The sequence below is a fragment of the Ranitomeya variabilis genome, chromosome 1 (assembly GCF_051348905.1).
Source record: "Ranitomeya variabilis isolate aRanVar5 chromosome 1, aRanVar5.hap1, whole genome shotgun sequence".
NCBI classification, from domain to species: domain Eukaryota; kingdom Metazoa; phylum Chordata; class Amphibia; order Anura; family Dendrobatidae; genus Ranitomeya; species Ranitomeya variabilis.
In genome coordinates this window covers 190463059-190473439 of record NC_135232.1, presented here as the reverse complement: position 1 = coordinate 190473439, position 10381 = coordinate 190463059, and the positions used below count along the sequence as shown (strand labels likewise).

Sequence of the window (10381 nt, the reverse complement as noted above, 5' to 3'; positions counted from 1 at the left end):
ATACAGATATATCTATATCTGTTATCTATCTATCTATCTGTGTGTAATGGAGTGTGGGTTGGACAAATGTAAGAGAGGAGGTTGGACAGAAATGACATCACAAATCTTTTTGAAGATAGAGGAGGGGTTGGGGTGTGTTTTGGAGTGGGTGTGCCAGGTGCAGAGTTACAGGCGAGTGCAATGCATCATGGAACTTGTAGTATTAGAGCACAATAAGTCAGGAGAAAGGAAGTTGTCGATTAACCCCATGAGAGCTGGATCCAGCACTGAAGATGTGCTGCTACAGCATGATAAAAGGTAATATTGCTAAATAAACACAGTAGATGTTTTCAGTGGCACATAATAGCAAGATTTATGAAAAAAAAAAAGAAGGTTATAGTAGTGGACAACTTCTTTAATGAAGCTGTGAATCTGAAGCCTCTGCCAACCCAGCTTTATTCCCTGCCCAGTGCCACCACGACCTCCTGTATGACTGAGCCTCTATTTTGTGTGACTTCATGCAAAGGAGCTGTCAGTCAAGTAGGATACTGTGCTGGGCATGGAGCAGAGCTGGACTGTCAGAGGCTATACATCTACACTTCATTTGCATAACAACGCAAACGCTAATTTCTCAGTAATGGACTGAACATGTGAAGGTATTGCTGGATTTGAAAGAGCTACATGCGCATATAAATACTGGGGATGTGGAAAATCTTGCTGATATTCCTTTTAAATATAAGACAAATTTCTGCCTCCGGGCACCATTTCATATATTACTAACGAGCCTGTGCAATATACATGGCAGCTGTACATTGCACAGAAAGGGTTTACCCAGTGCTGATCTGTGCCTTAACACAAGAGCCACAGCAAAGAAACCCATTCTAACTGTCACTTACATTGCACAAGTGAGAGTGGGTAAGACACTGTATGGTGTGAGCACCCCTGCAATGCTTATCTGTAGCAGTGTCAGCTCTGAGAAACATGCCCGGATTTTGGGCCTCCAAGAAAAATATAGCCAATTCTTATTAAAAAAAAAAAAAAAAAATCTATAGAAATTCTCAGACAATCCCTTCACTGTAATACATCATATCAATATATCGTCAACACTCGGGTATCGGAGTGATATGCCAATCACAAGAGTCCATCTGAACCCAATAGTACACCATGTTGATTGGATAGTGTGTAGGGACATAAGGAATTTAAAAGGTCCAGCCAATACATAAATACTTAAACGTTCGGCCACCAGATTATTTCTAAGCCATGAAAAAGGTACATGTTTAAGCAAGTTCTGTTCATTTTTATAGACAACATTTGTTAAGGATTTTTCTCAATTTTTTATTTAAAAAAGTAATAAAGAGAATGTTCCCATACAAATGTACAAGTACAGTAAGATACTAGTGCTAGTAACTTCTTTTGTTTAATTTTGGCTCTAGAAAGTCTTTTAATACAGATGTCCACAAGGAACGCCTACTTATAAGCCGATAGTCAAAGTACTTTAAGACATAGGTCATCATGGGCAACATGTGTGAATAAGTAGATGATGCACAGAGTATCTTTGAGATGCATGATTGTTTCGATGTGGAACCCATATCAAGTCTCAGTGTTCCGATGGCAGCTTTCCCTTGATGTATGGAACTGGCATTTACACGAGGTTTGTGAACATTTGCATTGTGTGCCAATGCTGCAAGCTTTACGCGAGCCTTTAATGCATTTAATTTGAAGTGAACCTTTTTGGGACGGTATTTTGATAAAAAATGGTGATATACCTCCATTTCTCCTGTATGCAAAAACTGGGAGAGATGATTGAGGTCTTCTAAGACTTTGGGATTCATCACCACATCATACAATGCAAGATACGCCTGGGAGTTTTCTTTAATCCAGGGTCGACGAAGACTGTCAAGTCTTTTTAACGGTCTATGTGCGCAGGCATGGAACATACCACCATGATGCCATAAGTGTCGGTCAGTCACATGCATAAGCAATGATTGCCACAGTTCACGAAGCACCTCAGTATTTCCCTTGCTGGTACTGGAGCACCACAACAAGTGTTTTTTTATGCTAGGAATCCATTCTGCTATGACAGAACAGTTTTCCTTCTTGCTTGCTGCTCGAAGACGTTTTTCAATGCTTTTTGTATAGTGCCAAGCATCATACTCATGTGGGATCCTAGAGTTGTGCTCACAAGTTCTTTTTATATTTGGATGATAGTCTGTAGCTATAGTTGCTACATCAAACTGGTCCCGTAAAATTCTGTTTAAGCACCTTACAAAAGCTTTTCGTTTCAAAGCTGCACTGGAGTTCGCTTTGGTTCCCTCAATAGATTCAAAGTCAACAATTCTCTTGGTCGCAACATCAAGGAAAGTGTATATGCCATACTTTACACCATCATCATATGTAGTGCATTGACCACTACCCACAAGACATAGTCGAGTACCTAAAGAAGCATCATTGAGTCTCAGACGTTCCTGCTTCCAGTGGATGTCCACTGTCGGAATCAGATATTTCTGTTGATACAAGTCATATAAACTGTGTGTTAAGAACTGCAATCCCAATAACTGGCACATCTCTTGTACTTTGTGAAAATGTGATCCACTAAATAAGATGGCAGCTGAACTCAAGACATTTCCAAGAGCAACTTCCCCTCTGGTAGGCTGACTGTGCCATAGATGAAAAGAGTGTCCTTTATGGCACTGAGCCGCCACCGACAAGTAAGAGCCCAAAACATGTTTCTGTGTACGAAAAATGGGGGCATTACAGTCTCCAATCCTACATCTAACACTTTCAAACAGAACATCAAGGCATGACTCAAATACAATAAACTTACGTTCATTTACACAGTTATCATCAGCATTTTTTTGTCGCATACATCTGACTCTGTCTGAAAACAGAGAGGAGTTAGAGACGTTCACTACCACTGGTTCTTTTTCCAGAGTTGGTTGTTGTATTTTTAACTCATAAATCATAGAATTGCCTTTGGTAGTTACATGGGAGCTAGCATTCATAGCTCGTTGAGAATTTGCGGCAGGAAGTCGAGAAGCGTGGTACAAATGGTCATGCTCTATCTTCCAAGGCTGCCCTCCAATATTAAACTCAAACTCTGGCCATTGAGCACCTTTGTCCTCGGTGTTTGTATAGGGATCTGTCTGTGTGATGGCATCCACCATGAAAGGAACTGGGTGTGAACCAGTAGCGTCTTGTACAGCAGGCAAGGTAGCTGGTGGGCTGAAAATTGAGGGTACTGCATCTTGTCTCAGGGCGCGTCTCCTACTGTTCACTGGAGCATAGGATTCTGAGGTAAAGTGGTCCGAACAAATCCGAAAAGAACTATTATTCTTTTTATAAAAGATGCTCTCGGACAAAGCATCAATATTTCCAAAGTACTGATAGTTACATTTCTCAATACTTCTGAGCCACAGCCTTATTCTAGAAAGACTAGATGGAAACGCATGCATTATGATCCCGTCATCGTTGCAATGCTTCTTGGTAGTCTTATGAATACAGCCATTCACTATACAAGACGGCATGACTGAATCTGATGGGGGGAAAAAAAAAAAAAAAAGTTATAACTGACCAACAGAGATTATACAAATAAAGGCGCAAGCTAGTACATTTGTACAAGTTCTGGAAAAAAAAATCATTGGCCCGAACGCTTTTCTTCTCTGGCTTTTCCATTTCAGCAATTGGGGTATATCCATCAAGTCTGAAAGGAACTATCATCACAGAGTGACTGTTCAAGACAAGTACAGGCTCTTGGTGCACCATGGTGTGGCCAAATATTTAAATACATTGTATCCCATTCTCTGCCTCCAGGAAGCCCGAGCTGTCAAAAGAGGGGGGAGTGGAGATGGAGGGAAAACAAGCATTTGGGAAGGTGGAGTTAAATGATTGGCCCTGCCATGAAGCACCGAGCACAAATACTTTGTCAGCACAGGATGACTATTCAAACCAAGTCCCTTTAAAGGGAACCCGTCACCCCCCCAGGCTTTTGAAACTAAAAGAGCCACCTTGTGCAGCAGTAATGCTGCATTCTGACAAGGTGGCTCTTTTAGTTCTGGGTGCTGTAACTGCAGAAATAATCCGTTTTGTAATTTGTCCTAAATACCTTGTCTTCAGTCCTGGAGGCAAGCCTTTCCCCCCTGCTGCAGACGCCACACAGCCGTCACTCAAGTCTTCTTGGCGCCGGGCGCCGCCTCCTCAGCGCTGTTTTGAGATGAGCCGGCGCCTGCGCTCTTTTCTCCTGCCTTGGGCAGGTGCAGTGAGCGCTGCCCGTCTTTTGTCCTCATATGCAGTCTAGCTGACTGTGCCTGTGCGGCCGCCCTGCCTGTGACTCCCAGCCCCGCAATGTGAATAAATCAGAAGACACTGCGGGGCTGGGAGTCACAGGCAGGGCGGCCGCACAGGCGCAGTCAGCTAGACTGCATATGAGGACAGACGGACTGCGCCTGCCCAAAGCAGGAGAAAAGAGCGCAGGCGCCGGCTGATTTCAAAACAGCCCTGAGGAGGCGGCGCCCGGCGCCAAGAAGACTTGAGTGACGGCTGTGTGGCGTCTGCAGCAGGGGGGGGGGGGGAAGGCCTGACTCCAGGACTGAATAAAGGTATTTTCTGACAAATTACAAAACTGATTATTTCTGCAGTTACAGCACCCAGAACTAAAAGAGCCACCTTGTCAGAATGCAGCATTACTGCTGCACAAGGTGGCTCTTTTAGTTTCAAACGCCTGGGGGGGTGACAGGTTCCCTTTAAGGGGATAATCTGCTGCCAGCATTCAGACATACAGGAGTGCCCAGAGCAATTAGTCACTGATCCCAGCATGGAGTGGTGGCTGTAATTGTGCCTCAGCATTGAGAGTTGGCACTGTACTGATGCATTGCTGGACCGGCTGTCAGTCTGTGCAAGGTGTAATTACAGTCTGCATTCTGAGTGTTGTGAGTGGTGACTAATCTGCCTGCATAACTGAAAACTGGCAGCTACTGGGAGAAATAAACCCAACATGAGATTTAAAATTTTCAGATATCAACCACTGGTCAGCATTAGGGATGAGTGAATAGTTTCGGAAAAGTCTTTATCTGAATAGCTATAGCACTTACCGAATAGGTGCATTGGGAACCCAGATACCTGGAGCGCTCCAGCTGATCGGTGCCGCGGCTGTGTGACAGTCACAACACGCAGACTCTCCATGCATGTGTTGTAACTGTCCCACAGCCGCGGCACATGCAGCTGCGGTGTTGAACAGCTGATTACCGGGAGCGCTCCAGGTATCCGGGTTCTCCAGGCAGCTATTCAGTAAGCGCTATAGCTATTCGGATTAGGACTTACCCGAACCTATTCACTTATCCCTAGTCAGCATCTGAGATGTATAAAGGCATTTTCCTCTCAATAAGTCTGCAGTCACTGTGTGACTGCAGACTTATAAATCCCCCCAGTGCATGCACGGTGCACGCTGAAGGGATTTGCCAGTTTCAGACCCAGGACAGGAAGGTATGTTTGAGTTATACATACCCCCAGCCAGTGGGCACAGCCTCGCTCGATAAACTTGTAGAGAGCGAGGCCGCACCCTCTAGTCAGTTACATCCACATCACTGGTTGAGGAGCAGCCTCGGCTAAATATAAGTGTATGGAGCAAGGCCGCACCCACTGGCCAGGGGCATTTATAACTCATACACACCCTCTGGTCTCAGGTCTGAAACAGTTTAACTCCAATCCAGTTGTGTTTTTTTTTTTGCATTTCTTCCTAAATGGTCAAGGCTAGGGAAAATGGATAATAGACTGTTGTACAAATTGCCAGTATTAATGTGGACCTGAATTTTGATTTTTCCAGCTTAGAGTACATTAAAGGGGTTGTCCATCCTCACTCCACACACTTTTATAGAGCGAGGCTGTGGCCCATCTAGCGGGCACTGCCTCACTCAATACAAGTATAAGGAGCGAGGCTGCACCCACTAGTCGGGCTCTGGCTGGGAGTAAGTATAACGCATACGTTCCCAGCTCAAGAACCAGCAAACCCTCGCAGTGCACACAGTGTGCACGTTGGGGGGATTCATAAGTCTGCAGTCACACAGTGACTGCAGACTTATTGTTTTTAACCAGACAACCCATTTAAGTCATTTTAGACCATTTTCATCTCATCTTTAAATGACATATTTGGTTACTGTCACTGACTGCAGACTTGTGACTGCATTGGGTGCAGCACACGCCGCGAGGATGCTCCGGTGGTGCATTGACCGAGGCCACACACATCTAATCGGATTGTGCACATTAGTGTTCATATCACATACTTCCAGCTACCTGACTGCTAGGTCTCGCCGACAACGGGGAATCCTCACAGCATGAACTGCACACATATGTACTTCATAATAAGGGCAATCTGGGCTACCACCCAGGTACATAACCTTTTCTCATCACTTTTAAGGCTGGATCATATTTTTATGTTCTATGCTAATCACTTACAATGGGGTTTCCGTGTAAATTCCCAAAAACTGAACGGAACCACTATGAGGCAGATGAATACACTTTGGACTATGTTTGTTCCGGTGGTAGTCATCTTTTAAGGCCATTTTTGATTATTTGGTCAGTATTTTACCTCAATATTTGTATGCCAAAACCAGGAGTGGGTTAAAAAATAAAAATGCAGAAGTGGTTCACGTGTTTCCATTATACTTTTCCTCCGATTGTTCCACTCCTGGTTTTGGCTAACAAATACTGAGGTAAAAAACTCAAATACTCAATAAATGTGTGTTGTCTTATGGTATGTGCACACGTTGCGGATTCGTGTGTGGATTTTTCCGCAGAGATTCTGAAAAATCTGCAGGTAAAACGCCCTTGCGTTTAACCTGCGGTTTTCACATGCGTTTTCATGCCTGCGGATTCCAATTATGGAACAGGTGTAAAACGCTGCAGAATCCGCACAAAGGGTATGTGTCCACGTTCAGGAAACGCTGAGTTTTTGACGCAGCGTTGAGCAGCATGCATAAAAAACGCAGCGTCCAGATGTTACAGCATAGTGGAGGGGATTTCATGAAATCCCGTCTCCACTATGCAGTAAAAGACGCATGCGGCAGACCCGAGAAAACTCACATGCGGCGCATCTTTTAAGAACGCAGCATGTCCTTACATTGCAGAAAAAACTCAAGGACAACGCAGGTGACCTGCCAGTGACCTCAGGTGCAGATTTGGCCAGGATTTTACCTGCATAAAATCCTGACCAAATCCTGAGGCAATCCTGAACGTGGACACATACCCTTAGGGTATGTTTCCACGGTAAGTAAACGCTGCTTGTTTGACGCTGCAGCGTCCAGATGTTCCTGCATAGTGGAGGGGATTTTATGAAATCCCGTCTCCACTATGCGTGGAAACCCGCACGCGGCGGCCCTGCGACTCCGGACATGCTGCGCGTCTTTTCAGATCGCAGCGTCCCCGCAAGGCATATCACAGGGCCCTATGGCGAGGGGTGCGATGATCCCGGATGTGTACTGTACACATCCGGCACCATCGCGTCCCAGAAAGGGGGCGGGGCTTAGCGTCGAGCGGCTTCGCCGCTGCGGCGATACCGCCGCCCCTCCGGACCGTGGAGCCATACCCTTAGGCGTGCACAGAACTGTGGTCCACCTCACTTGTGCGCTGAAATGATGGGACACCGCCGGAACAGAGATATGATAAAGTCTAAAGTGACCTCATCTGTCTTAATAATAATGGTGAATGGTTCCATTGGGGGTTTTATATGAATCGTAATTTTTGCGATTTTACTGAAATCCCAACTTAGGCAATCAGCAAAGAGCACAGGATAAATGTGAACTGAGCCTTGTTCATTTTGCATTGCAAAAATCTGAATAAACAGAAGTACAAGAATAATTCTTATTTTTTGCACGGTTCACTGTGAGGTATTAGTGATAAGACTGCTTTATTCTTCAGGTCGGTGCATTACAGTGATACCCAGATTTATATTTTTTTATGTTTTTTGCTACTATCACAGTAAAATGCTTTTTACAAACAGCCAGCAATTCAGTTAGTTTTTATAATTTTTTTGCAGTGGTTCAACATGCAGTAATAGTAATAAAGAGATTTGTTGCTCGGGTCATTATGATTATAGTGATGCCAGATTTATATTGGTTTTTATGGTTTGCTAATTTTACAGAAATATTTTTTAAAATGTATTTGTTTTCGCATTGCCATATTCAGATAGATGTTACTTATTTTTTTGCCAAAAGTGTTATAAGTAGATCTTACTTTTTGCATTACGATTTTGCATTTCCATTTCTATCATTTTTTTCTTTTCACATAGGAAAATAATGTGAAGACTAAAGGTAACCGGTCACCAGGTTTTCCCGAACATGAACTACAGCCACTCCCTTTAATGCCCATTTTACAGCAGTCTAGCATGTTGTTTGCAAGTCTGCAACCCCCTCTGCATAGCCCCAAAAATACCATTTATATACCCCTATACGGCACGGTCAGTTCCAGTCGGCATCACTGGTCTTGCTTCGGCGCCTCCTCTCTTCCCAGAGTTGCCATTCTCCTGCCCTGCTTCATGTGGATTCCACGTCCGACATCATCCTCATAGCATCCCAGTCTCTCTGCATAGCGGCAAAAATACTGTAATGCACATGCCAGGAAAGGCCAAAGAGCGCCAGTGACCTGGAAGTAAAGCCGGCGAATGCCAGTGACAGGACTCAACATGGCAGACAGGAGCGAGATTGGGGACACTGGGTGGACGACGTAAGATGCATCACACACATGAAGCAGGGACTGTGACTGTGGGGCTAGAAGAGGCAGATCAAGACCAGTGACGCCTATGGGACCAGACCGTACGGGGGTCGTAAGTGTATGTTTCCATGGGCAGAAACCGGCAGCGCTTTGGACACAGCACATGTCGGCTCTATCCAAAGCGCTGCCGGGTTTCGTACACGCAGTGATTCCGCATGTGTTCACTGAACCGTGCAGAATCACCGCGCCCAATACATTGGACTGTGATATTTATCTTGAGGAGACAGTGTCTCCACAAGATAAATAGACATGCTGCAGTCTGGAAAGAGGCGCCGCATGTCCGTCTCTGCAGGGAAGCCGGAGACGTCCGTGCACACATAGTGAACATGAGATTTCATGAAAGTCCATCCTCTATGCTGTATCATCTGGAGTCTGGACACTGTACGCAGAGTCCAACCCACAGCATTTACGGACCGTGGAAACACCCTAAGAGAGAGGGGGTTGGGGACTTCCACAACTCACCAGACTGCTGGAAGACCCATTAAAGGTGGTGGCCGTAGTTTATGTTGGGAAAACCGGTGACATGTTCCCTTTAAATGATTCTAGAACTAGGAGGCAATGATGTGGAGCGCAGTGTGAGCGGCGCCCATAATATGAGTGAGCAGCAGTCACACACTGCTTTAAGTGCGGGACTGCTCTGCATAATACACTCCAACTTACTGTGCAGCAGATGGCGGCGGCACTGTGTGCAGACAGCAGCCGGACCAGGGTGTGCAGAGCCGCGCGAACCCTCCGCCAATCACACTCGGTAGCAGAGCCCGTGTCTGCTGACTTCCGGTGCTCCCAGCTGGCGGCCAGGAAGTGCACAGCTGCGCGGATGCGCCGAGACAAGGAGGGGCGGAGCTGTGTGGTCACGTGATGGGGCAATAGTGAGCGGGAGATTATAAAGATGGCACATGCCGCTCGAGACTATACTGCGCATGTCAGCGTGTGGACACCACCACGGCGAGTCCCATGCCGCACATACAGCCATGACGGACGGGCTCACTCCGTCCAATGCCGTGTTCTTCCGCTGGTGCAGCAAGCAGGCTCCGGCTTTATTTATCTTCTATTATTCCCTATGGGGCTGTTCATAAACACGTGCTGGAAATTTGGGCAAATACAAAATGTCGCTTATGTGCCCCTCTTTAGAGAGACGTAGCCCGCAGGTGACCCAGTGACCTGTAGTGTTCAGGGGTCACTAGGACAAGTGCTGTCAGATATTGCTGGGAGCTGTAGTGCGCCTGCATGTCTCCAGCCCTGGTGGCTATATGTGGGGGGGTACATATCACTCACATGACAAGAGGCGGACCTCTCAGGCGGGGGCCGCCATGTTCCGTCCTGGGCCGCCTGTGCCATATATTCTGCGCCATTACTACAGACCATTGCTGCCTGCCCGTTGTTCCCTCAGACCGTCCATCATGGATCCAGCGCCTCCTCTCCTGCGCTCATTATTGGCTGTGTCCGGCTTTAGAAGCCACAATGCCTCCCTTGAAGTCAATAGTTTCTGTTTGTGTTTTGCTTTTTATGCATTTGAAAATATTTTTAATCCCATTCGTGGTGGAAACAAACAAACTATTGACTTCCAAGGAAGGCATTGTGGATTCTAAAGCTGGGCACGAGGTATCCGATGGGCATGAACTCAAGAAATTATTTTCATGTT

The 10381-nt window shown here is 45.9% G+C and overlaps 1 protein-coding gene across 3 annotated transcripts; it reads right to left on the bottom strand.

The window, feature by feature from the left end:
- Positions 1-211: 211 nt before the first annotated feature.
- On the bottom strand, positions 212-9748 carry LOC143808475 (uncharacterized). 3 transcript variants are annotated; one of them, XM_077291205.1, is made up of 2 exons: positions 8412-8553; positions 212-3511 (listed from the first exon to the last, which is right to left on the bottom strand). In XM_077291205.1, exon 2 carries the CDS (start codon positions 3501-3503, stop codon positions 1380-1382), a length of 2124 nt encoding a protein of 707 aa, XP_077147320.1. In that variant the 5' UTR covers positions 3504-3511; positions 8412-8553; the 3' UTR covers positions 212-1379. The 3 variants fall into 3 exon arrangements, with proteins under 3 accessions (XP_077147320.1, XP_077147329.1, XP_077147313.1); XM_077291214.1 differs by having other exon boundaries at positions 8401-8504; XM_077291198.1 differs by lacking the exon at positions 8412-8553 and adding an exon at positions 9400-9748 and having other exon boundaries at positions 213-3511.
- Between the last annotated feature and the right edge of the window lie 633 nt (positions 9749-10381).

Coding starts and splice junctions, on each gene's coding strand:
- LOC143808475 (XM_077291198.1), bottom strand. CDS start 3,503: ATGCCGTCTTGTATAGTGAATGGCTGTATTCATAAGACTACCAAGAAG.